Source organism: Sapajus apella, unplaced genomic scaffold, assembly GCF_009761245.1.
Source record: "Sapajus apella isolate SASKATOON/1434 unplaced genomic scaffold, GSC_monkey_1.0 scaffold35, whole genome shotgun sequence".
Lineage (NCBI taxonomy): Eukaryota > Metazoa > Chordata > Mammalia > Primates > Cebidae > Sapajus > Sapajus apella.
The window spans coordinates 14,125,793-14,153,663 of NW_022436975.1; the positions used below are offsets into that span (position 1 = coordinate 14,125,793).

The 27,871-nt window shown below is 40.0% G+C and overlaps 1 protein-coding gene across 2 annotated transcripts; it reads right to left on the reverse strand.

Moving 5' to 3' along the window:
• Window positions 1-4,204: 4,204 nt before the first annotated feature.
• GGH (gamma-glutamyl hydrolase) lies at window positions 4,205-27,503 on the reverse strand. Of its 2 annotated transcripts, none has more exons than XM_032296194.1 (9): window positions 27,124-27,503; window positions 24,105-24,219; window positions 18,340-18,390; window positions 15,254-15,338; window positions 14,227-14,365; window positions 12,116-12,222; window positions 11,948-12,038; window positions 5,567-5,704; window positions 4,205-4,579 (listed from the first exon to the last, which is right to left on the reverse strand). In XM_032296194.1, exons 1-9 carry the CDS (start codon window positions 27,230-27,232, stop codon window positions 4,458-4,460), a joined length of 957 nt encoding a protein of 318 aa, XP_032152085.1. In that variant the 5' UTR covers window positions 27,233-27,503; the 3' UTR covers window positions 4,205-4,457. The 2 variants fall into 2 exon arrangements, with proteins under 2 accessions (XP_032152085.1, XP_032152086.1); XM_032296195.1 differs by lacking the exon at window positions 27,124-27,503 and adding an exon at window positions 25,571-25,691.
• Between the last annotated feature and the right edge of the window lie 368 nt (window positions 27,504-27,871).

A 27,871-nucleotide genomic window follows, 5' to 3' on the forward strand; every position in this document is an offset into this window, starting at 1 on the left:
TACATTATTTGTTAGCTCCTTTGTCCTTGGGTAGAGACTAGTAAAGAGGAACCAAGTAATTTAGATTCTTTTGACTAGAGAAGAGAAAAAATGCAAATTCCCATCCTCACTTCATTTTACAAAACTGAAAAAGAAAGGATAGTTTTAACTATTGGGAAAGTAAAATTGCTATTCTAACTGCTCAGGTTGAACACTTTTATTGTGCAAATTATTTAATTTTATTAAAAGTATATGGAATAATTTTTTAGATTATCAGAGACTATAAATGAAAAAGCATATTCTCTTGGTTTAAAAACGAAGGACAATTTTAAAGGACCCTAAGTATGCAGAGTATAAATAGAGACTTTCATGGCTAAGTGAATGTATGCTTTGCTGAGGTTACACAGTTAGCCAATGGCACAAATAAAATGACCCTCAGCATCCTGACTTCTGGTGCACCTGTCCACTCTTCTCCATTGGAAAACTGGATGGAAGGTATGACACACAAACTGGCAAAGACAGAGTTGCAATTTTTAGTTTGTGAACAGTTCATTGTAATCCAGGACTGATATGGCTGGCGTAAAACAAATACTATGTAGGCTTCATTAATGGAAATACAGTCTTCCCACTTCCCAACGTAATAATATAAATTCTCTTCCATTCTGAGCTTCTCTAATTCCCTCAAACCCTTGAGTTTCTCTCTCAAAAACTTCTAGGATTAACTTGAATGCTAACCCATAGCAAAAGAAAGTATCTAGACTATGAAACAAACTGGCTCTAAATTAAGATTATGAGAAATTATAATAAGTGTCAGAGAACTGGAAGCCTAGAAGAATGTACATTTATGCAAAAGGAATAAGTTCAACAGGAAAACCAATGATTAGAAATTTTCCCTTCAATTTGGAGGGGAAACTATGACAAGATTTAGAATACATTATGTTGTACTCTTACCTACTCTATGGAAAAAAAATACAAACCAAGTTCATGTTTGTTTGAAGCACTTCTCCTGCCACATCCTTAGAAATGATCAAGGATTGCTTGACTGATTCGGTGCCTTCCCTGCAGGCCTCCTCAGAAGCATCTCTCATTACATGAGAGATGTGTTGGTTCTTTCTTCAATCACCCTGAAAAACACTCTGCTAGCCTAGATTTTGGCCAGTTAAGCATCAGGGAAAAGAGAATTGGAATTTTATGTACAATCCACAGATTTATGTGCATAATAGCACCTGGCCCTTAGTAGATGCTTAAAGTGTTTCTTTCTATCGAGTCTTCAGGGCCTCCTCATAGATCAGAGTGGAAAATATTCGGTTTTGGGTGTAAATCTATGTTTATGTTTACATTTAAATAAATATATATTTAAATAAATTAAATGTAATATTTAATATATATAATTTACTCATAAATGTTCCTTGGGTTTCTAACAATTTCCTAAAATCTACTATTCTAAATAATTGAATGCAAACACAACCAGTTAAACATTAGGTTAGCTTGCTCTCTCCTGACATCTAGTGTTTCTAATACATTACTGCAAAACACCTCCAGTTTTTCTTTTTTAATGTTTACAGGTTTATTATAAAGGGCATTACAAAGGACTCAGATGAAGAGACACATAGGGTGAGGTACAGGGGAAGGGGCACAGAGCTTCCATGCCCTTCCTGGGCGCGCCACCCTGCAGGAACCTCCCTGTGTTCAGCTATCCAGACGCTCTCCAAACTCCATTCTCTTGGGCTTTAATGGAAGCTTCCTTCCCCCAGGATATGGGATGGGACCATCTCTAGAGAACCCATTAATTTTTAACTAATTGAATGAAAATGCTGGGCACGATGGCTGACACCTGTAATCTCAACACTTTAAGAGGCTGAGGTGGGCAGGTCACTTGAAGTCAGGAGTTTGAGACCAGCCTGACCAATATGGTGAAATCATGTCTCTATCGAAAACACAAAAATTAGCCAGATATGGTGGTGTGTGCCTGTAATCCCAGCTACTTGGGAGCCTGAGGCGGGAGAATCACTTGAATCCAGGAGGTGGCGATTGCAGTGAGCCGAGATCATGCCACTGCACTCCAGCCTGGGGTGACAGAACAGGACTCCATTTCAAAAAAAGAATGAAAGTGCTATGATGTGGCAAAAAGTTTTATTCGTGTCTGAAACAAATTTGTTTAAATGAAATAAAATCCCAGGCAAACAACAAAGCTGTTTCTGAAGAGTGAAAGACGTTTTTTGCTTAATTCTTCCCATAGGAGAAAATTCTTAAATATTTCTTGCAATTGGATAAAAATGGAAAGACCCAGCATGTAGGTAGGGCTGCTTAATTATTGCCATGGAGGGAGGGAAGATGAGGGAAGGGCATGCAGTCCTTCTGTGCACCAGGCCCCGGGTGTGAGGACTCTCACAGGACCATCTGTGCAACAACAGATTCAGCCTACTCACAAGGTTTTTATTTCCTACTCTGCTACGTGGAAATGGAGACACACATCTCCTTATAAAGTATCTTGTGCCAGCCCTTAAGATACATGAAGTTGTGGGCCCTCAGAAACATCTGGCTCAACAGAAATGAGAGCAGGGTGAAGCCCAGTGTTTCTACTCCATTTGGGAAATTCCACACAGGCAAGACAACTAGAAATGCCGGAGGTAAGAGCTTTGGCAATGACCTTCCAAAAACCCTTGGAAACCGAAATCGGCTTTGGCTGGGGAAGGGTACACATTAGCTGTCTCTTCCATACCCACCCCGTCCTTCCTGATTGTGCTTTGTTCTTACTCCTTGTTCTAATCCACACTTGCTCCCTCAGTCACTCTTTCAGCCTCTTCCGTCCCTTGCTGACAAAGAGGGCTGTGACCTCCCATCCTCCCAATGCTCCCCACGTGTCAGGCAGTCCTCCCATCTCTAAGAGGTTTCCAGACTGCTACCCAGCAACTTCGACAGGCACCTCTAAGCAACGTCCCCTCCTGCTGATGTAGTGATGCCTGGCTTCTGAACAGCGCTGCTCTCCTCACTTGCCCTCAAGCCCTGGCCTGCCTTTCCTGCTGGTGGTGCTGGGCAGAAGGCAAGGGTGTAGTCAGCTTTGAAAGAGATTCCATTCTCGGAGTAAAGTGATTCTAGCAAATAAGATCTTCAAAAAAAAAAAAAAAATACACAGTGGGAAAAACAAGCTGAACATGAGCAGAAACACATTTTCTTGCATTTGTGGTCGTCAGCTGTGAAGCACAGTAAGAATCTTTGGAAGCCAGCATGCAGGGCAAAATGATGGAGAATGCAGCATCATGAGTAACTAGAGTCAGGATAAAGTCGTTCTTGGGAAATGCAGAGACAAGCAGATCTATATGGTTTCAACACAAATGCGTTGGGAAGAACCCTGGCCCTGTGAGCAGTAATAGTGTTGCTACCTTTTTCTAGTGGTGGGAGATAAAAACTTAGCCAGGCACATTCAACAATAAGACTTAACAAAGAACCTGCATGTTCACAGACAGGAAACTAAGTCTGCCGTATTTCTAGTAAAATTCTTTCTTGGTTAATTAAATGTATTAATCTCTTCCACTTTCTATGTGCCGTTTGCCCTTGCTGCCTGAAGATGATGGCTTAGCTCAGTGTCTGCAGGTGATGGTTCCTCTCTTGTTCCATGTGGAATCATCCACGATGCCCTGCAACATCATTCCCACTCACGGTTTCTTTCCTCTTCTCTAGCAGAAGCTCTGGAAGCCCACAGAGACCAGATGCATAAACACCATTTACTAGACATAGCTTAGCACACCCTCTCTCTCTTCTATCAGCTTGGTTGTCCTCAAGGGGTCCCTGAATTTCACACTTCTGAGGGTTATATGGGATGGTCAGAGGTGGAGGAGAGTAGCACAAATTGAAAAATACATCAAAATGTACCAAAATAAATGTATGACAGCTTTTTAATTATTTTCCAGGGGAAAAAACTTACAAGTAGTGACAATTACTCACTGAGGGCCTACTGTGCTAAGTATTGTGAAAGATAAAAAGTTCAAGACACAGAATCTGCTTTCAGGATGTGTATGGTTTAAATGTGAAGTTAGCACGGCAGAAAAGTAGATACATACACACACACACACACACACAAATACTCCTGAGACCCGAAACAGGGAGACATCACAATGAACAAGTGGTAGGATTTTAAGATTCTTTTTTTTTTCAGCAGGAGGATGGGGTGGGTAAGTAGGGGATGATATTTGTTTCCAAAGCAAATCAATTAGAAAAAATATCCGTATTTCGGTAAATTTATTTTTTTCCAATCTTCAGATATAAGAAAGCTTTTCCATGAAAAACACTGATTATTTATGTCTCACTGTTTAGTTATGAAACATTATATAAACAGTCACATACTGAATGAAGAATCAGAGCCAGTCACATTATAGAAAAGATTCGGTGACATCCCAATCTTGCCATGAGTAGCAAGTTATTCTAACAGTTTAATCATGGAATTATTCAAAGTTGCTCTGTTAACAAATTGAATACTTTCAATCAAATATATAACATTGCTGAAATGAAGAAATATTTCCAGTATAAATTGGACTGAACTGATAAATCAGTGACTTCTCCTCTTCAGATTCAGATCTAAAATGATGGTTGTTTTTCCGAGCTGCAAGAAAAAATGTTAATTTTTAAAAAGATCAGATAAAATCTTCAAGAGACTAGTTTTTAATATTTCTTCCTCTAATCAGTATTAAGTGAGAAAATACCAACAAGAAGAAAAATGCAACTGCTCTGCCTATAGAGCAGCCATCCTTTTTATTTATTTACTTCTCTAATAAACTTGCTTTCCAAAAAAAGAGTGAGAGGGAGAGAAGAAGGGAGAGACGGGAAGGGAAGGAAAGGCAGAAGGGAAGGGGGAAGGGAAGGGGAAGGGAAGGGAAGGAAAGGGAAGGGGGAAGGAAAGGGAAGGGGGAAGGAAAGGAAAGGGGAAGGGAAGGAAAGGGAAGTGGGAAGGAAAGGAAAGGGGAAGGGAAGGGGAAGAGAAGGAAGTGGAAAGGAAGGGGAAAGGAAGGAAAAGGAAGGGGAAGGGAAGAGAAAGGGGGGAAGGGAAGGGGGAAGAGAAGAGAAGGGAAGAGAATGGGGAAGGAGAGGGAAGGGGGAAAGGGAAGGAAAGAGGGAAGGGAAGGAAAGGGGGAAGGGAAGGGGGAAGAGAAGAGATAGGGTGAAGGGAAGAGAAGGGGGAAGGGAAAGAAAGGGGGAAGGGAAAGGGGAAGAGAAGGGGAAAAGGAAGGAAAGGGGGAAGGAGAGGGAAGGGGGAAGGGAAGGAAAGGGGGAAGGGAAAGAAAGGGGGAAGAGAAGGAAAGGGAGAAGGGAAGGGGGAAGAGAAGAGAAAGGGAAGGGAAGAGAAGGGGGAAGGAGAGGGAAGGGGGAAGGGAAGGGAAGAGAAGGGGGAAGGGAAGGGGAGGAAGTGGGGTGGGAAGGGAAGGGAAGGGAAGTGGGAAGGGAAGGGAAGGAAGGGGAAAGGAAGGGGAAGGGAAGGAAAAGGAAGTGGAAGGGAAGGGGGAACGGAAGAGAAGGAGGAAGGGAAGGGAAGGGGAAGGGAAGGGAAATGGGAAGGGAAGGGGAATGACAAAATTATGTACCCTCATATTACCTTCATTAACAAAGAACTCTGCTAAATAAAATGCAGTTTTCACAGCTTTAGGTGCGTGGGAAATGCCATCCAATTTCTTCCACTCATAAGGTGCTTTCTCTGGATGCCACTGGACACCATATACCGGATATTTATATCCTGTGGGAAGAACGCAAATCAGTAAGTCCTAAGAATGGTTTAAAATGTTACTTATAATGAAATTGGTTTATGTCTTATGTAAAACATTTTATAACTCACAACAGAAGACAATGTAAAATTGTACATATTCTCTCAGACACAAAATAATATCCATTCACATTCAATGTGAAAATTCCCAGTAACACATTTCACTGATTAACAACCTTTTACAATCTGTAGTACAATTTGCTTTTGAGATACTCACAGCACAGTAAAAGCTGAGCTGAGGAATCTATCCCCGTCCAAAAGTCAGGTGCACATTTTATTGGTGATACAAGTTTCTTCCACAATGGGCCTCTTTCTCCCCCATCTCACAGCATGCTTTCCCATCCTCCCATAATGACTTATTCATATGAGAATGAACTATGGCAGCCCTGCTGGTGTCCTTCCACACAAGCCAGTCTGTCCCAGCCTAAACTGTGTCTATCAGCCTAAGGAATGACTGATGACTTTGTGGTATAAATTTTTGAAATACTTTTTAAAAGTTTTAAAGTAGACATGAAACATGAAGGGACACAGAACTGTTGACAATTGTTGAAGGTGATACATGACACCCAGGGGTCATATTACTCTACTTTTACATACACATGAACAATTCCACAATTCAAAAGAAAGTGTGACTATGTATAATAGTTACCTTCAGAAAAATGCACATATTTCTCTCTTCCTTCAGACACGCCTTTCCTCATTTTGATTTGAAAAATAAAATAAAATCTCCCCTCTTACTTTTTGCTTTGGAATTGTAACCATGAATACCATCAGAAAGCACTTGGAGAAATGAAGAGAATTAATGGAATAAGAGATACGTAGGGGTATATGCACTGACCATTCTCATCTCAGCAAGCTTTCTGACTAAAAGGCAGGCCACAGAAGGGAAGCATTTTATCCCAGCTTTGTGGGTGTTCACGAGAAGAAACACCTGCCTCATGCAACTCCAGGCACTCAGCTCCCTGCCTCCCCCACTTCCCTGTGACACTGCCCTTTCTTTCTCTCTGTTCTGGGACTACATGTGAAGCTACGAGAAAGAGACCCACAGGCTGGGGGCCTAGGAAATTAACTGTTACACACAGTTAACTGAAAGGCAGATCTTGTAGTGTATTGTCAAATGCATGAAAAGCACTGAGAACAAAAAATGTCTCAAATCATAAGTTTGTATCTAATAGACTCAGAGACAGAAAGAGATGTACACACACATATATATATATGAGAAGTCTTCAAAAAGCTCATGGAAAATGTGTATTATGCAGAGATTTCAAAATTTTTTTGCACCAAAATAAAATTGTGCTAACTTGTATGAACAGGACTGAGTATGATGCACTAAGAAGGATAAGACATCAGTTTGAAAAGAACCCCTGTAAGAGCAATATGAATTTTGCTAAAATTGAAGACACAACAAATAGCAGATTTAAGGTGAAGCGTGGATGGAAGAATGGTGAAATCACTGACGCTTTATGAAAAGTTTATGGGAATAATGCCCCAGAGAAGTCAGCAGTTTACAAATGGATAACTCATTTTAAGACGGAGTAAGACAATGTTGAAGCCCTCGGGGCAGACTATCCATTTGCCAGGAAAATATGTATCTTGTTCCTGTCCTAATTGAAGAAGACCGACAATAAACAGTAGAACCAATAGCCAACACTATGAACATCTCAACTTACATAATCCTAACTGAAAAATTAAAGTTGAGCAAACTTTCCACTCGATGGGTGCCAAAACCATTGCACCCAGATCAGCTGCACACAAGAGCAGAGCTTTCAATGCACATTTTTAACGGGTGAGGTCAAGATCCTACGGCATTACTTTGAAGAACTGTCACTGCATATAAAACATGGCTTTATCAGTATGAACCTGAAAACACAATCAAAGCAATGGCTACCGAAAGGTGAAAGTGGTCCAGTCAAAGCCAAAGTGGACTGGTCAAGAGCAAAGGTTATAATGGTTTTTGGTGCTCCAAGGCATTTTGCTTGTTGATTTTCTGGAGAACCAAACAGTAACATTTGCTTTTTATGTGTTTTTAGAAAGTCAGACAAAGCTTTAAGCAGATAAACTCCCAAGAAAGCTTCACCAGAGTCCTTCTCCACCATGACAATGTTCCTGCTCATTCCTTTCATCCAACACTGGCTATTTAGTGAGCGTTTTGATGGGAAACCATTATGACCTTATGGTCCTGATTTGGCTCCTTCCGACTTCTTATTTCCTAATCTTAAAAAAATCTTTGTAGGGCACTCATTTCTGCTAATAATGTAAAAAAGACTGCATTTGACATGGTTAAATTCACAGGACCAGCAGTTCTTTAGGGATGGACTAAAAGGTTGGTATCATCATGGGCAAAAGTGTCTTGAACTTGACAGAACTTATTTTAAGAAATAAAGTTTATAGTTTTTATTTTCATATTTTAATTCCATTTTTCCCACAAACTTTTTTGAAGTCACTGACATTCAGTAGAGAGTGAGATTTACTCTTCTTTAGTAAACTGCATTACTAGAAAGACCAGTGCAGTTTCCTGAAAACTAGGAATCATGCCCTGCCTCACTGGTTTAGAACAAAAGTATCAAAAGTGGAAATAAAATATGCAAATAATAAAGCATCTCAAGTGTTCCTATCTTGGAGGTATGAGAAAATTTTCAAACGATCCTGGGATGGCCCAGTCAAAAGCAGAACATGGAACCTGATTCCCCAACTTCCAACTCAATGTTCTTTCATTTAAATAATTAGGCATTCATTAGACATCTATAAGGTTTACATAAAGCCCTGGAAATACAAAGAAGAATTAAGACACAGTTGCTGATCTCAGCAAGCTCTTAGTCTAGAGGGATGACAGAACACGAGCAAATACATGCATTAAGAAACATTCCCACATAGCAAAAACCCCAAGGATGTGGAGAGGAGGAATAATGGTAGAGAAGGCCTCTAGGGATGGCAGGTGGCCTGGGTTTTTCAAGATGGCTATGAGTTCATCAGGAGAAAGGAATAGGAGAAAGGGGGAGCTTTTCAAAGAGGAAAGCACAGGAGAAGCAGTGCAGAGGCAAGAAGCATGGCTCTGTGGCAGGGCTGTGTGTACCAAACAGGTCGTGCAGGGCACCAGCCAGAGGTGAAGGCAGGGAGAGGGCATGGAGGAAATGAGCTGGGAAATCTAGACTTCATCCACCAATGCAGAAGAGCCACCGAGGAGTTCTGTTCAAGCAATACCATCAGACTGTTCCTTCAGTGATCACGAGTGGCTGACTGGAAGATGGGTTTTTGGCAGACGGTTAATGCTGCTGATGTAGCAAAGTACACTGGATTGGAAGAAACGACTAATACTTCCAAAGCCCTTCCACAGTCCCTCCCAAACCTTCAGCCCAGTGAGAATGACTCTCATAATTGTTCATCACCCCATCCTTTCCTTAGATTTACCGCTAAACAATACATTGTTTCTTTTTTGCCAAATTTAATCATCATATAAATGAAAACATACAGCATATATTTCCTTGTGACCTGCTTCTTTAACTCAAAACTGTCTTCATGATTCATTCGTTCGTACATGCAGGTATGCTCACTGATTTTAATAGCTGTATATAGTATTACTTATCCTTGCACTGTTGGGACTTCTGGGTCGTTTCCCATTTTTTTGCTTGTATGAACATAATGTCACGTACATTTCTATGTATATGAAATTATTTCATTAAGGTATTTTTTTTAACCAATGAATGAAATTGCCAAGTAATAAAACTGGAAAATGTTTGATTTTACTAAGAAAGGCCAAAATGTTTTCCAATCGTCAGTGCATGACAGCACCCGCTGTGCCACACCTGGGTAACACTAGTTATCAGCAGACTTCTTAATTTTGCCAGTCTGGTGCGTATAAAATGGTTTTTTACTTTGGTTTCTATTTGCATTCCCCGATCAGTAATTACACTGAGCAACTTATCTCACCAACCCATAAGCGGACAGGACAATCAAGTTTCTTTTGTATGGTACCTATTCAAATCTCGTATTTTGTGTGTGTGTGTGTGTGTGTGTGTGTGTGTGAGTGTGTGTGTGTGTGTGTGTGTGTGTGTGTGTGTGGTGGAGTCTTGCTCTGTCGCTGAGGCTTGAGTGCAGTGGTACGGTATCGGCTCACTGAAACCTCCATCCCCAAGGTTCACGCAATTCTCCTGCCTCAGCCTCCTGAGTAGCTGGGATTACAGACATGCACCACCACGCCTGGCTAAATTTTGTATTTTTAGTAGAGATGGGGTTTCACCATGTTGTCCAGGCTGGTCTCCAACTCCTGACCTCAAGTGATCCGCCCACCTCGGCCTCCGAAAGTGCTGGCATATAGGTGTCAGCCACCATACCAAGCCCTTGTATCCATTTTTAATAATCTATCTTTTCTTCTTAAATCATAGTTTTACTTTATATAAGTTGGACACATATCCTTTGTCAATTATGTGTATTGCAAATATTTCCTTTTTTTCTCCATGTAATTTTTTTTTCATGAACACAACTTCTTCATTTCATTGAATTCATCAAACTTTTCCTTTATGGTTTGTTTCTATTTTGTTGCTCCTTCCCTTAAACAAGATCATAAAGACATTCTCCTTTATTTCTTCTAAAACCATTGTAGTGTGCCTTTCTCCTTAGGTCTTTCATCCACCTGAAATTTTTTTTTTTAAATATGGAAAAAGAGTCTGTCTCTGTCCTACTTTTTCCCATTCCTTCAAAATCACTTTACCCTCCAGATTCTAACCTTTATTCCAACACATTTGACATTTATATTTACAAGTCTGGATGGACATTGGATTCTGAATGCTTCCTTCACATCTATTTTCTATTCTAGTTCATTAATCTCTCCTCAACTATGTCTAATCTTTTGATTAATTCAATTATATATATATATTTTTTAAACAGAGTCTAGCTCTGTCATCCAGGCTGCAGTGCAGTGGCACAATCTCAGCTCACTGAAACCTCCAAGAAGCTGGGACTACAGGCACGCACCACCATGCCCAGCTTTTTATTTAATTTATTTATTTTTTATTTTTAGTAGAGACAGGGTTTCACCATGTTGGCCAGGTTTGTCTTGAACTTCTGATTTCGGGTGATCTGCCTCGGCCTCCCAAAGTGCTGGGAATTCAGGTGTGAGCCACCACACCTGGCCTCAATTTTAATTTCTAACAGTTAAATTTGTTTTTTTCAGATCTGATTGTTTCATGCCTATATTTTCAAGCATTCTTATTTAAAACTTAAAATATATTATACTTTATCTCATAATACTAATATCTAACATTTGTGTAGGTCTACTTCCACATCTGTTATTTCTACAAGTTCTCACTCATAGTACATTGCTTGACTGTACATTAGTAGTATTTTGGCTATGAAGTGCTCATATTCCTTCCAACTTCATATATGGAAATCCCTTGAAGCCTGGGATGAATGTCTGGTCCTCTTAAGATAATTATTTATATTTGCTTCAGCCTCACAAGTAAGAGAATTACCAGTCTGAGACAACCTCATACAAAATTCTTGCCTTAAGATTTGTCCAACTTCCCAGTTAGTGTAATGCTGGCCATACTAGAACAGGCCATCATTATGAACACTCCAAGCCGTATTCACTGCCCCTACCCCACTCCTTTAATGCTAAGGCTCAGGATGGGCAATTTTCCTTGCAATTCTGTAGGCAGGGTTCTAGGTATATTTTGAGTTCACCCTTATATTGCAGGCATAGTTTACCAGGTCCTGCTCCATGAGATACTATTTATATAGAGGGTCCTGACATTGTCTCAAGTTCTCCTGATTCAATAATAATACTGGTTTAAATATTCAACTCAACCCTTAAAATTATGGACCTGAGTATCTTTATTTCCTTGCTACTTCATCAACGTATTTAATACATTTTTCTATAACACCCACATTCGCTTTGTTGTTGGCTGGAAGACAGCCTGTCAAAGTATTTAATCTGCAATATTGCTAGAAACAGAAGTCATTTTCTTCATTTCTTTCTTCATCCCCACACCTTTTATTCTTTTATTTTTCTTCTTCACCACCTCATTCAGGAAAATACCCAGGAAAACTGCAATTAATTTGAAACATGGACAAAACATGTCTCCTATCTCCCAAAATGCCCTAACTTCCATCTTCAGGCCCCAAAGTAACATGATTTTACTCGTTAAGTCACATATAAAATCAAAATTTTAAAATATAAAATTAGTAAGTCAAATAAAATATACATGCGATAATGATTACCTTCCATTGTTGAAATAAACTCAATGTCGCCATCTGTATTTGTAGTTAAGACATTGAAAAATTTCTTTAAATTTTCATTCTTCGTAAAATTCTAGAGTATGAAAATAAAACAATTACTTTGGCAGTTATTCTAAACGTATTAATGTCATTGTATAATTAGTGTGATACCTTCATGGAGAGGCTCCACTTATGGAAATTAGCAGTCAGAGGTTCTACTGCTAATGACAGCAACAAGTCAGTAGGAAAATTCTGGAACATTCTGCTCTGCAAGTGACCTGAAATAATTTAAGTACAAGAGAAATAATTTAAACCAAAAAGTAAAATCCACTGAAGTCACTTATCTGCACCCAAAGAGAAGCTATTATAAAGACCATAATCAAGATGACTAAAGAATAAGCAAAACACATCATTTTCATAGAAATATTCCAATCAAGCACACAAATATGTTTAACATAAACTCAAACATACTCCAGATATAAGTAGCTTTCTTCTGGAATTTTAACATAAATAGGTAAAATTCTTCTGATATGAGTATTGGCAAGCTAGCTATAGAACAGGCAGAGAATCGTAACTAGAGTTCCACAGACAATTCTGAAAAAGTTAAAAGTTTCCGTAAGTGTACTTATTTGCCCAGGAAAGGATCCAAAACTTTCAACATATCTGAGACAAACAAATAAAAATGCCAACAATGTAGAAAAGAACATAACCAAGCCCTCCGTAAACAGATCAAAAAGCAATATCTTAGTGGTCAACTCTGAAGGCTCGATAGTCAGATACACAGACTCCAACACCAGCAAACAGATTCTGAAAAAAACAAACTGAAGTTTTCAAGGCGATAGTACCAGCTGTTTCAAACCAGACCCCTTATTCTTGCTAGAGACTTCCATGAAAACTGCAGAACCTTGAAACATGCCTTTTCTGTATAAACTGGGTTCTGGCAACACACAACCAAAGTACTCTGACCTAATACATGTACTTCCCACAAGGTTTTTGCAATGATTAAGTGAGAAAATGGAAGAAAGAGCCTTCAAAAGCATAAAGCATTCTGTAAGTTTTACGTATGACTACTACTTTCCTTGCAGATCCTTATGAGAATAGAAATAGCTAGTGGCTTCAAGTCTTGAGCATTCAGAGATCAAGTAACCTACAGCAATAATTATCTAGTTAGACAGAGTGGTATCATTAAGAATCTATCTGGTCTTTGTCCTGGGTTCCTGATGGGAAGCTTCTAAAACCCTTGGAATTCCCAGAATGATAAAAGTATTTTTGGTATGCTAATGTGGTAATTCAAGGTGGGTCCCTCAATTATTTCAGGATGAGGACTAATCATCAGAAAAACTGACTTCATGATTAGAAGGTTGAAACTTTGAGCCAGCCCAATCAATCTCCAAGAATGAAAGAGGGGCTAGAGATTGAGTTCAATCAATTATACTTTCATAATAATGCTCCAATAAAAACTCTGGACACCAAAACTCACTGGAGTCCCTGATTGCTGAGTAAATATAGCACTTCCCAGTGGTTCAAGCCTGTAATCTCAGCACTGTGGGAGGCCGAGGTAGGCAGATCAGCTGAGGTCAGCAGTTGAGACCAACCTGGTCAACATGGTAAAACCTTGTCTCTACTAAAATACAAAAATCAGCCAAGTGTGGTGGCACTCCTGTAGTCCCAGCTACTCAGGAGGCTGAGGCAGGAGAATTTCTTAAGCCCTGGAGTTGGAGGTTGCAGTGAGCAGAGATCATGCCATGCACTCCACTCTGGATGACAGAGTGAGACTCTGTCTCAAATATATACATATATATGTTAATTTTATATATTAATTATATATATATACAGTACTTAGCACAGGGACTAGAAAACATCATCTTATTTAATTCTCTCAAAAAAACCCAAAGGGTTAGACCCTTTTGCAAATGAGGACATTGAACCTCACAGAGGTAAAATGATTCCTCAAGGTCAAAGTGAGAAAGCTAGGACTCAAAACCAGATCCAATTTCCGAGTTCTTAACCTGACCTCTTAATCAGGACACATAGTCCTGATATCACTAAAAGCAATGAGTTATTAAAATTCACAATTCCCTAAGTCATCCGTATAAACGAGTACAAGGATGGTCATTCACGTCTTCCACCTGTGCAAATAATTTAAATGCTAAGCTTATAAGCATTTTTTTCTTCAGGGAAAAAGCTAAAAAGAAAATAAAAATAAGCACTTTCTTCCATATTTGCTACTTACTAATCCTACCCAGCAAATATTTTTAGAGGGTTGAAAAGAGTACTCTTACCTCCAGTGAAGTTCAGAGGCATCGCCACGTCAACAGTATCTGTGACAGTTAATAAGTACTCTCCACTAACCAGTACTGAAAGTTCTTCAAATCCTAGGCATGTGCCCCACACCGGAAAATAGTCTCCAGCATCAAAACTCTTCGCAAATGGAAAAGAGAAAACTAAGTTTATTCAAACTTCTCAAAATAAAAATTAGCCATATCTTTTGTCATTACTAAACAGGTACCTGAGTTACCCATGGATTTCTGAAGAATTCTTCAGGATCCATAAGTAGACTATCACTTAATCTCTCTTCAGACCAAACTCCCACACAGGGTGGAAACCATGAGCTGTGGACACACTGTACATCTTGACCGAAAGACTATAAAAGCCTAAAGATGATTGAGCTTAGCTACTAAAAGTTTGAAACATGTATTTCAAAGGCTAAAAATGGTTATTTAGGGAAAGATTTAAGGGGGGATTGGTAAGATACTAGGGCCAGCAAGATTAATTTAAAAATCACTGTTAACAGTTGAGGAGAGAAACAGTAAGGGTCTGAGCTATGATACAAAGGCAGTCCCACTGTGAACACTACAAAGGAGAAGTCAGAGGCTCGGAGGCTCTGCTTGGTAAATGAACATGGAGTCTATGGCAACTGTGAAGAAAGGTCAAATAGGATTGAATGAGTTGGAAAGAACAGATTTCAAGAAGAGGTGAGAATTAATAACATAGAAACAATGCCCATAAAATAAAAAAGAGAACAGAGGGAGACATCGGAATGACTACACCACATGAGGACATGATTCACATTAACGAGCATCAAGAGAGGGCCAGTCAGCAGGGCTCTGAGAGTCTCTGGAAGGCCAGAATTAGATGAAGCACATGGAAAATAGGCAGGAACAGCCAAGAACAGGTGCCTCCAGGTTAAAGGTGTGATGAGGCCAAGGGTAACTGTGAAGGAAGCATTACCATCTGTTAAAAAATGAACTATTCTCACAAAAACTTATAAAAACCCATCTGGAATAATAATCAATAACTGATACTTACCTGTATGGAGAAGTTGTAAAATATTTTGGCTACCTTAGCATAATCTGAGCGCTTGAGGTCAGCACTTCCTCCGGGGAAAAGGATTCTGAAACAATGTCACATAAATCAAATAGGGTCTATTTTGCCAACCCCAACCTGTACACACACAGAAAACAATCTTTTTATTTTAAAACAACTTTTCTTATTACATAAGCAGTAAGATCCTTAAAGAAAATTAGAAAAGTAAAGCAAAAAAGAAAATATAAAGTATTTACAATCCTAGCCATTCAGAAACGATAGCACTTTAGTGCATATTTTCCCAATACTTCTTCAATACGTTTATTTAATGAAATCGAGTGTGGAAGAACTAAAAGTATATAACTAGAGAGGGGCAAGAGTACACACAGCTAGAAATCAAAGACAGACAAAATGCCACCTATAGCCAGGTTTAAATGAAGGTGATCAGTGATTCCAAATCAACTGCAGGTCCATAACTGTGGTTAGGTTTTAGCTCACAAATAATTTAACTGTGAAGAACAAGCTGGTCATAAAAATATACGTAAGCTAGAATTAAATATCTGTAAGCATTTAATTATTATCACCCTAGGTCTCTTCAGATATAAGCATAGTATTAGAACACTTTTTTCAAGAAACATAATTATGATTCTAGAAAAAGTCTAGGAAAAGAAGGCAGTTATAAATATTTGATATTATTTTACCTATTCATAAAGCTAAAATACAGAAAAATATTTTACCATGTTTTTATGCCAACTTTTAAAATTAAACTTTAAATTTAAAATTTATAGCAAGATCTTGAAAGAACCAACGATATTCAAAAGAGATAACAAAAATGAGATTAAACAATTAAACATACTAGAATTTTGAAAATATTTAAATATGAGTTTGAGATATGTGAAATATCACTTGTGAGATTGTTGTTATTCAAGAAATATATTCTGTTTCTTCCATGAGCCAGGCTCAGGGCTAGCCTGAAAAGACAAACATGAGTGCCTTTTCCTGTTAGGAAGAGCACACAGTCTGGCAGGAAACACATAAACACCTATGTGGGAGAATGTCTGCCACAAAACCAAGCAAAAGCTCCCACAATCAAAAGTGGCTCCGTGAAGGCTCATTAGCAGTTCTCTCTTTCTACTAACTCAGTTTTTTTTTTTTGTTTTTTTTTTTTAATTTTTATGTTTAGCATCCCAGGTCTCCAGCCTGCAGACATTAACTTAGTATTTAAAAAGCTGCCTCTGACCAAATCTGGTATGTCTAACCCCAAGGTCCTTTCATGCAGCTAAACCTGACTGTTCCTCCTATATGACAAACTCCTTAAAGCACGGCTCTGTCTGTTCATCTCTGTATTCCCCTGCAAAATACTATGGGGTCCACTGCATAAAAGAAACTCAATAAAGGTGCTTTAGAAGTCGCATTAGAATACTGCTCATTTTCTGGTGACACTCAGAGATATAAATAAGGCTCCCAATTTACCCCACTTTGGAGTGAGCTTTCAGTGACCACATGAGAGAGAAACAGAGCCTACAGGAGTGAGAATTAGAGGCAATGCAGAAAACAGGCGAAGAAGATAGAAAATGGACTCCTTTTGCTGGTTTGCATGAAGACACACTGAGCATCTGGACAGGCTAGCTCCCTAAGTATGTACACCTATCTACACTGCTACTTCATTTCAGATTCCTTTCCAAACAGGAATGCAAGTGGGGAGGGGGTGGGAAGGAAATGAAGTGATTCAAAAAGTCTATATTCAAGGTTCTACTATTATATTCTAGCCTGGACTTAATGATCTTTGTCCATGCCAAAGTACCTTGCACACAGCACATATTGGGCGTTGTAAATGTTTTACTAAATTGAACCGATTTTACGGGAAATATTTACTGAACCAAACTGAAGGTAAATGATTTTCTAAACATGGCTTTTTATAAGAAACAATAAATTAGCATAGGTTTAGAAGTAAAAATAATAATAAAGCTCTTTTTAAAAAACGTTTTACAGTAAAACACTTCTTCCCACTCTACTCTGAATCAGAAACTACTGCCATTAAAATCTGTTGTGTTGATTTGGTAGAAATATGCGTTATCTCCTCACCTCTACCTTTAACAAAAAGCAAACAGAGTGTATGCTATACACACCATTACAGGCCTTGCCTTTTTCAAATAACACCATCACATTGTTCATAGAACAATGGTGATCCAAGTCAGCATCTATAGATAGCTTCATTTTTTTAATTCCCGTATTGTATTCTAGTAAATGTACATAGTCTGTTTTATTTAACCAACTCCCACCTGATGGACTACTGGGTGACTACTATTAGACAATATTACTAATACAGTGCATTTATTTGGGTCTAAGTCTTCATGCCAGGTGGAAATATATTTATAAAATAAAATTCCTCCTCATGTTCCCAGGTCAAAGACTATATGTGTTTCTACTTTCAATAGGTATTGCAATATTGCCCCCAAAAAGACTACATGATTTACATTTCCTCTAATGAATTATGAGCATACTTGTTTCCTCACAGGCCCTGTAGAGTATAAGCAAATTTTCTGACCTCTGCCAACTTGGTAATTAAATGTTTTTGATTGCTATAATTAGCCTTCTTTCCTAAAATGAAGAGTAATGGTAACGGCAAACATTTTTTTCATTTTTTCACTTTCTGAGAGCTAACATATCTTTTATGGTGAGGCTAGAGAATAGAACATTTTTTTTTTCAATTTACATGAAAAAAAATCAACATCCTCAGACTTTGGACTTAGAAACCCCATATGCAAGCAGTATGCATGCCATTCAAGGTAGCTTCAAAACATTTAAGATGAGCATTAAAAGAATGAAGATACATGTCATCCATTAAAAAAATTGCATATGTCTACCATGTAACAATTATATACTTCCTAACCTGCCTCTTCCTCTTTTGAAGGATTTTCACATCTCTCAAGAAAATCTATGCTATAAAAGAACTCAGAAAACTAATGTTATACTACTCTAAGATAGTTACATAGAAACATGTATAATATTTATATGGTTTCTTTTACAAAAGCAGACATATATGTAGACCACTCATACACTGTATCAAACCAGTGCTGCCAACTTACCCATTAATAGATTTGAAAAGTATTTCATACTCTTTCACTGTAAGATCCGGCCTGAAAACAATAAAAACAGTTACTGTTGTATTTGTGTAACTTAGAAGTAAACCTCTAAACAAAGCCACCACATTACTTTTAAAAAGCCAAAGGAAAAATAATTTTTAATTACTAGAAACTATTACCTCTCTACTTTCCTAGAGGCATTTTTGCAAACCACTTGAAAGCCACATAATTCTATCCTTGTTTTGCTAATGAGAAAAGTAAATACGCTTTTCTGTGGTCTAATGTAATTTAATATTGTGAAGTATGTGTTAGTATGCAAAACATTAAAGATCATGAGATTTGGGCACCAAGTAATTTCTCTACTAACCAAGAACTACTAAAAGAAATGTAAGGATATTCACTAGTTTTATATAGAGACTCTTTCAAAGAACTTTATTATCATGTCTATTTAACTACAGTCAACTCTGGCAGATTGAAACAATATAAATACATGCCAAGTCTCTGCTTCATTTCACCCCAACAAACTAGTTGAAGCCGTCTGGGGACTACTGTGCATTCCAAAGTCAAGATGGTTCAGATCCAGTCTGAACTGATGGACTACAGAGAGATCACTGAAGACAGGCCTAAATGCCCAGGTAATCACTCTGAAATACCCTTGATCAAACACCCCTTAAGAGCCTCCTAACAATTGCTGTGCTATTCGTGACTTTATTCCCTTTCTCCAGAAAAAAAAGATAGGATTAATTTGTGACATATGGCAACAACATTTACTAAGTCACAGTAAGATATTTGCTCTCCCAAAAGTTCAATAAAATGCAACAACAAGGGAAGAGAGTATCGGATTGATGAAATCCTTTCAAGAACTTTCCCACATTTAGCAGCCTTCTGTTCCTGTGAGAGAATGAACGGTACCTGCCCTCTCAAACGGCCTAAAAGAAGCAGACTTACGATTAGATGTCAACTAGTCCATTTCTGCCCCCAAAGAAGTTTTAAGGGTAAGTTCCCTCACACCCATTACTAGCTAGACACCTGTGATACCCAGAACACAGGCTGTGCTTTGTCAGCAAACAACTTTGGGATCTACTCTAAGTCCAAACAAGCTGTGCAAGTCCAGGTCTGTTATTCACAAGTTCATAGTAATCCCTTCCTGGCAGAGAGCCACAAAGCAATGGGTGATACCAGGACAATGCTTACCATGGTCTTAAGAGGAGAAAACACTGACAGCCCTGCCTTGGAAAGCTATAAGGAGGTGAAATATGAATCTGCATGTTCCCAGTATACTGCCAGTCTAATCTCCCCAGATTGTGGCAACAAAAAGGAACCAACCAGTCAGGACCCAGAATTACTCCCATGGATATTTAAACTAGAATGGGCAACCACCACCATCAGGGACCAAAATGGATTTAGATCACCCAGCTGCGCTCCAAGGACTCCTGCCAGCTAGCGGTACAAGCTAGTTTCAGTCATTGGATTAATTCTAAATAAATGGCTCCCACATTGTCCATGACTATAGTTTTGGTCCCCACTTATCACTATCAAGGGGCCTAATCGTCACAGGGGAAGGAGTGTGCCAGGTTACAACTCTGGTGCCTTGGGGCCCTGGCAGAGAAAACAGGCAAAGGTACACTTTTTGAATACAGCTGTTAGTTGCATGTTGTCAGACATGTCTTGAAACAAAAGCCCCTTTCAACAAGGTATGAGAAACAGTTTACTCTTTCCTTAACTATTAAAACATGGCTTCACCCTGGTGATGATGGCAAATGACACAAAGCTTTAGCAGCGTGAAAAGGATGGTAGACACTGTTGCCAACAGGGAGTGTTTGCCCAATTTAAACCCAATTTAGATAACTGTCTTCAAAAGAACTAACAATTCAGACACTTATGAAGTCTGATCTGTAGTCCTTGGGGTTTTTTTTGGGATGTGGTCTGGCTCTGTAGCCCAGGCTGGAGTGCAGTACATCTCAGCTCACTGCAACCTCTACCTCCCGGGCTCAATGATCCTCCCACCTCAACCTCCTGAGTAGCTGAGGCCGTCGGTGCACGCCACCACGCATGGCTCATTTTTAAAAAAACTTTTTGTAGACAGGGGTTTTGCCATGTTGCCCAAGCTGGTCTTGAACTCATGAGCTTAAGCGATCTTCCCACCTCAGCCTCTCAAAGTGCTGGAATAACAGATGTGAGCCACTGCACCCAGCCTGATTTGTGTTTTAAAATGCTGTGTGAACAAAACATATTTTTAAATCAAAAGCCGCAGTCCATGGACTGCTGTATGCTACCTCTGAGGAAGCAGGACATTCTGTTTTCTGCTAGTCCCACACTGGGAATTTATGACAACCTTGAGAGCACCAAGCACCTGAGAGAGAAGGCAGCAAAACGAAGGTGGAAGGAAACCAAAGATAAATTTCTTGACCTACTTCAGAATGTTTCCTAACTCTCCTGCCTCTTCCTTTTCACTTCTAAACCACAGACGTCGACTCCCAGTATCCAAAATTCAGAAATGAACCTAACACCATCATGATCATTTCAAACTTATCTTGTATCAGGTAATCCTTTGCAGGGTAGTCCATGAACTTAGCCCCTTGTATTACATCGTTTCTACAGGATTGCATGATTCAAACAATATACCTTAAATGAACTCTGAGAAACCAAGCTGGAAATTAACTTGCATGCTGACAGTCGTCTTCTCAGCCTCTCTCATAAATACTAACATTCTGCAAAGTCATCCAGTTTCAAAACTCCTATGATTTCAAAACTTCCATCATCCTTATTTATTTCTTCTTCCCTGTACCCTTTTATTAGTCATCACATGTTGGTGACTTTTTTTTTTTTTTTAACAACACTTACCTATCAATCCCACACCACCGGCCTAAGCCCTCAACACTTCACACCTAGCCTATTGCAACCATCTCTAAATTGGTCTACCTGCCTTTAGGCATTGTGTGTGTTTTTTTAAAGACGTTTTTTAACAGTCATTTCCGGTTCACAGCAAAATTAAGGGGAAGATTAAAGATTTTCTATATAACCCCTACCCCAAAACATGCATAGCTTCCTCCATTAACATCTTGGGTGGTACACTGTAACATTTGATAAAAATACACTGACACATCATATTTGCCCAAATCCTAGTTTACAATGGAGTTCATTCTTGGAATTGTACTGTCTTCAATTTTTTGGATGAGTTTCTGAAGGACTGTTATTAATTCTGCTTTAGATGTTTGGTAGAATTCACCAACTGGTCTTGGGCTTTTCTGTGTTGAGAGGCTGTTGATTACCAATTCAATCTCTTCACCAGTGATAGGTTTGTTTCCTATTTATGATTCAGTCTTGGTAGACTATGATTCTAATAATTTATTTGTTTCTTCTAGGTTACACAGTTTGTTGGCACATAGTTTCTTATAAGTAGTCTTTTACGAACCTTTTTATTTCTGTAGCATTAATTGTAATGTCTCCTCTTTCATTTATGATTTTACTTCATTTATTTTGTATAATTTCAACTTTTATTTTAGATTCAGAGGGTATGTGTGCAGATTTGTTACATGGGTATATGTGTGATGCTGAGGTTTGGGGTACAAATGATCCTGTCATGCAGATAGTGAGCACAGTATCCAATAGATAGTTTTTCGGCCCTTATCCCCTTCCTCGTCTAGTAGCCCCCCAGCATCTACTGCTGCCATCTTTGTGTTTACGTGTACCCAATGTTTAGCTTCCACTTAAGTAAGAACATGTGGTATTTGGTTTTCTGTACCTGCATTAATTCACTTGAGATAATGGCCTCCAGCTGCATCCACGTTGCAGCAAAGCACATGATTTTGTTCTTTTGCATAGCTGCTCTACCTGTTGTTTGTCCTTCCCATCTCCCACCCACACTGTCAGCACTAACGTCCTAGAAGAATAGCTTGCATTAAAAAGCTTTCTTGATGAAAACTCTGAAACACTGTGCAGAAGACTGTCTGGAGCCTCTCCCTCAGCTCTAACACTCTGGTGTTGTATGGGTTCCAAATTCAATTTCATTTGAAAAATTAGATACGCTACTAAAATATGAAAGACTAATATCAAAAGCAAATGATAATCTTGGTGTAGAAACAGTTAATTTAAATGTAAAAGATCATGTGAGAAGACAATTCTTATAAATCTAAACCTAAAACCATTTTGTGGTACAATTCTCTCAACAGTAATATTTGCATTTTATTATTAATATTATATTTGAACAGTACTTTTGTTATAATTTTTTATGAGGAATTATTTACAAAAACAGGTTGTACAGAATAATGTGTTGTGAAATCACTTAAAATGGATTAGATGTGGGTGCTGAAAGATTCTAACAAACATTAATTTTAGCTGACAAGATGTTATAAATACTTACAAGATTTGGGTTAGCTCCTTCCAAATGAAAAATATGGAAAGAATTTAGTTCTAAATGAAAATATGAGATGCATCATTTTATTTATTTTTTATTTTTTTTGAGACGGAATTTCGCTCTTGTTACCCAGGCTGGAGTGCAATGGTGTGATCTTGGCTCACTGCAACCTCTGCCCCCTGAGTTCAAGCAATTCTCCTGCCTCAGCTTCCCAAGTAGCTGGGACTACAGGCATGGTGGCACAGCTAATTTCTGTATTTTTAGTAGAGATGGGGTTTCACCATGATGACCAGGATGGTCTCGATCTCTTGACCTCGTGATCCACCCGCCTCGGCCTCCCAAAGTGCTGGGATTATAGGCGTGAGTCACCGCGCCCAGCCAAATCATTTTATTCTTATAGGAATATTTTATCACAAAATAATATGGCACCTTTAAAAGCACAATACCTATTGTCTACACTGAAGCATCACTAATGCAATAGCAATTTACAAATTTTTAAAGTAGAGCATGAAGGTATTTTAAAAGTCATCTTCTAAAAACCTCCTTCATTCCCTAAATGTTCTCTTATCCTAATATTATGAAAGAACACTGGCTAAATTGTAGATTCATTTTAAAATTTTTTTTTATTTCAATAGCCTTTGGGGTAAAAATGGTTTTGGGTTACATGGATGAATTATATAGTGGTTAAGTCTAAAATTTCAATGTACCAGTTACCCAAGTAATGTACACTGTACCCAATATGTAGCTTTCTATCCTTCACCCCCCAACCACCCTCTCCCTCTCTGAGTTTCCATAAATTTTAGATTATGTTACTCCATTACCTTCATAGTGTCTGTGAGGACCAACTTTCCCAGAGTAAAGGAAACTATCATTTCATTCTTGATGCTAATGCATATGACATACAGTACCTCTAATGATGTTACAGGTAACACACAGCTTCCCACATTAAACAATTCAAAGAGAGACTCTAAGCAACAAGTTTGTGGCTAAAATCAGATGCAATGTTACTGCATTTAAACAACGTAACCATAAGAGAGAAAGCACAAATTTTAGAGATATTATGCAGTAATTATTTTTGTTTTTTGAGATGCAGTCTCGCTCTGTTGCGCAAACTGGAGGGAAGTGGTGCAGTCTCAACTCACTGCAACCTCCACCTCTGGTTCAAGCGATTCTCCTGCTTCAGCCTCCCAAGTAGCTCAGATTACAGGTGTGCACCACCACGCCTGGATAATTTTTGTATTTTTGGTAGAGATGACGTTTCACCAGGTAGGCCAGGCTGGTCTCGAACTCCTGACCTCAGGTGGTCCACCCACCTCAGCATCCCAAAGTGCTGGGATTACACACATGAGTCACTGCAGCCAGACGTATGCAGCAATTTTTTATACAAAGTAAAAAAACCACTAGATCATACCTTACTGGTACAACTCTTGCACCTGCAGACTCCAGATACTTTACATAGGATGCAGCAATATAGTATCTTCCATAGTTTTTCATGACTGTATTACGGCATTTTTGCATTAATATTCCTAATAACAAAAAAAAATTTAGTTCAAGCAAGTTTCTTTTCTTCTTGCTCAGAAACTGAAACATATCACAGCAAAAATATCATATTTTATTACTTCATTTCACAGAATTAAACAGGAAGTTTCTCCTGCAAGTCCATCTAAAGGCTGTGGGAAAGAAGCAGGGAAGGCTGATCTTAGTTTCAAGTAGATCTTTCCCACACCGCATCAGGGAGGCCAAATAAGCCCCCAAAGAAGGTTTACAATAGCACTTACAGCCTTCACCCAACTGTACACCTAGAATCCATCTCAAGAATACAGATCCTTAAATCTACAAGGCCACCACTCCTTTCCCACACATACTCCCAGACACACGATTCCCTGACAATGATGCGAAGAGTGAAAATATCTTCCATCAACAACTCTCCAACATTACCTTAGCCCAAGCTATCAATATCTCTCCTCTCCCCACCACACTATTATAATAAACTCTTAGAAGGTCTTGCTACATCTTTTCTTAAGAGCTCCCCCAAGCACCAAGCAGCTGTCCACATAAGAAGCAAATTGGATCATATCACCATTCCTATTCCTACAGTCATTCAATACATACTGTTGAATCATACCACATGCCAGGCAACGAACTAGTTGCTGGGGACACAAAACTATAAGCAAACCAAACAAAAACTCCTGCCCTGTGTGCATTAATTCGAGTGTATAGCAGGGAGGGGAGAGAGGATGAACAATAAACAAGCTAAAAAGGCATAATATATAGAGTGATGGCTTGTCCTAAGCACTAAGGAGAGAAAGAAGGTGGGGAAGGAGATCCCATCTATGGAGGAGAGGACAGTCTCTTCAACACGGTGGCCAGGCAAGTCCTCCCTGAGAAGGTAAAACATGACATTTGAGCCAGGACCTCAGAGAGGTGAGAGAGTAAACCATATTTATATATCTGGGAAAAGAGCAATCCATGACAAAGGAAAAGCAAGTGCAAAGGCCAGGAGTCAGGAATGGGCCTGTCATGGAGCAAAGAATCGGTATTATTAGAACCAGGTGAGTGAAGGCAGAATGCAATAGGAAACGACATCAGGGAGAGATAAATCAGCAAGCAGGTGTCACCACCTTGTTTAACTACCTCAGTGGGTCCCTAAACTCTAATAAACTCTGTAAGACCCTGTGTGCTCTGCCCCGCCCATCTCTCTGGCCTCCTTTTATCACTGAAACCCAGCCCCAGCACAGTACAGCAACCAGTCCACATCAAAACACGTCTGTAGGGTGAGTACCTGTGCCTACTCCTATTCAGCACTTCAGCATCTGGAACACTTTCAGTGTCTCTGTAGGCTACCTGACAGGATGAGCAGCTGTCTGTATTACTCACTTTTGTGTTCCCAGCTTCTTACAATTGGCATTCATCAGGTATTCAGGTAACATGTCAAACGCCAAAATTTGTTCATAAGACTTTTTCTCCTTGCTGGTAGGTAAGATCATCTTCACTAAGGAATATAACATTTGGCTAGGGGTCGAAGAACTAGGAGTGTCATAGGAAATGGAGTGGTACAGGGTACACGGGGTGAGGTATCACAGAGGAGACATGGGGCATCATGGGAGCACAAGGATACCAGAAACAGAAGTACATGAGAGTGAGCTCCACCAACCACCACCCCCCCTCGGCCCACGCATACTCACTTTTCCCATCCCTGGGAAAAGAGCTCAGGCTGTACTCCCTGTCCCTCAAAATGTGACCACAATTCCACCCATACTTTAAGGCCATCTCACAACTTTTGTGGCTGCCTTGTCATCTTTTAATCCTCTGCACTTCCTTGGGCAAGACTGTGCACATAATAGGTACTCATTTAACGATTTTGTGTTAACTGATCTCAGTGACCACAACCAAAGTCCCTTTTTTAAATATTTGACACAGGACTACCCCGGATTCTAGGAAAGAGATAAAGAACCCCTCTGGTTGGTTGGTTGGTTGGTTTTTTCTGTTCTCCGGACACACAATATGCAACCTGTTACATTAATTATAGTTTTGGTTAGTTAGTGGAGAATCAAATCACCATGTTAAGCAGCTATGAAATAAGTTCCAAATATTAGTAAGCAACCCATTCGAAAATTGGGCACTACCCATATAAAAAACATTCATCTACTTTCTGTTGAGTTACAGAATACGGTAATCATCTTCGTAGAAGAAAAAAAAATAGTATGAAAGGCATAATCCTACAGCCAAAATAAAACGAATGCTAATGTCCATACGCAAATTTCTTTTGGCAAATTTTAACCCCAGGATGATTTCTCCTAGGTAGCTTTCCCTAAGGCTGTCTCAAACGTGCGTTTTGGTAACACAAACTGATTTTACTATCTCTTTAAAACACAAATGTGTTGGAAACGAAAAATTGTGTGCTTCATTTTAACACCAAATAGAACAGACATTAGGATATTAGCCACTGCTGTCCTCTGCTATGAACATGACAAAATCCAAGTTATACCTTAATTTCTTGATTTTATATTATAAGTACTGGTATTTTAAATACGCCCTCAACCCGAGACATTTTAACAAATATAATGCATGTACAGCATTTGTAGATGTAAATGAGCAAAAATCCCCAACTACGTGCCAAAAAGAAATGTTTCCTTTAAGTAGAAATTCCTAGCTGTGGACAAAAAAGAAAATCCGCAGCATTCTTCGCAGTGCACCCCCCTCCCTCCCATCTTTAAATGCCATAAGGGAATGAACGAGGCACCTGAACCATGTACATTTCAGTACGGCCCAAATGGTACCCAGCCCGGGTTCTCCCCTGCACCATAAGCAAAGGCACACATGGGGGTTTTCCCCGGCGGGCAGTGCCGGCTGGAGCGCGGCGGCGGAAGGCGACCAGCGCCGACATCCAGCCCCTCCCAGCCTGCTGCGGCCCCGCACAGCCTCCTTACCGATGATGGGCTTCTTGGCAGTGTCGCCGTAGGGTCTGGACAGCTCGAGGCTCGCCGCCCCGCAGAGGAGCAAGCCCAGCAAGGACAGCAGGCGGCCCAGGCTCGCCATGGCGCTCGCCGCCTCCCGCCGCCTTTCAAAACCTCTGCGGGCGGGCGGGCGGGCGGGGGCTGCAGCCAGGACACCCCGCGGCAGCGCACTCGCGTGGGGCCCCGATGGGCGGTGCTGAGCTGCACGGGCCTATGGGAAATGCAGTCCAGGCACGCGTTAGGCGGCCTTGTGGCGGCGGTGGGCGGCTCTGCGAGAGTGGTCCGCGCCGCGCGCCCGCCTTATCACTCTGTCCCCGCTCCGCAACCGCGATCCCCACAGGCCGCCTAAGCAGAAACTGTAAATTCCTGGGACGGGTACCGGGTGGTCTCCTCGTCCTTCCCTTTCAACTGTTAATGCCGACGTGGCCTTCAGTCAGGCGTACAAAACTGGGCCAGCCAACCCGGGTCCTTGAGAGGAGAGCGTGGGTGTCCCCGGCCGAGTGTGGTAACCCAGCAGCGGGGAGGCCAGCGGGGCATTCTAGAAGGCGCCTGAGAACTGGGCGCCAACCGCACCGCGGGCTGGAAGGTCGGGGCCCTGTCTCTGGGAATGCTGACAGACACACGGCCCCGACCTTCCAGCAGGCGGGTTGTGCCTCCGAACGTGAATGTCCACCTCTTGCTATTTTGGGGGTCCGGACAACTGTGGGAAGTGAAGAAGACA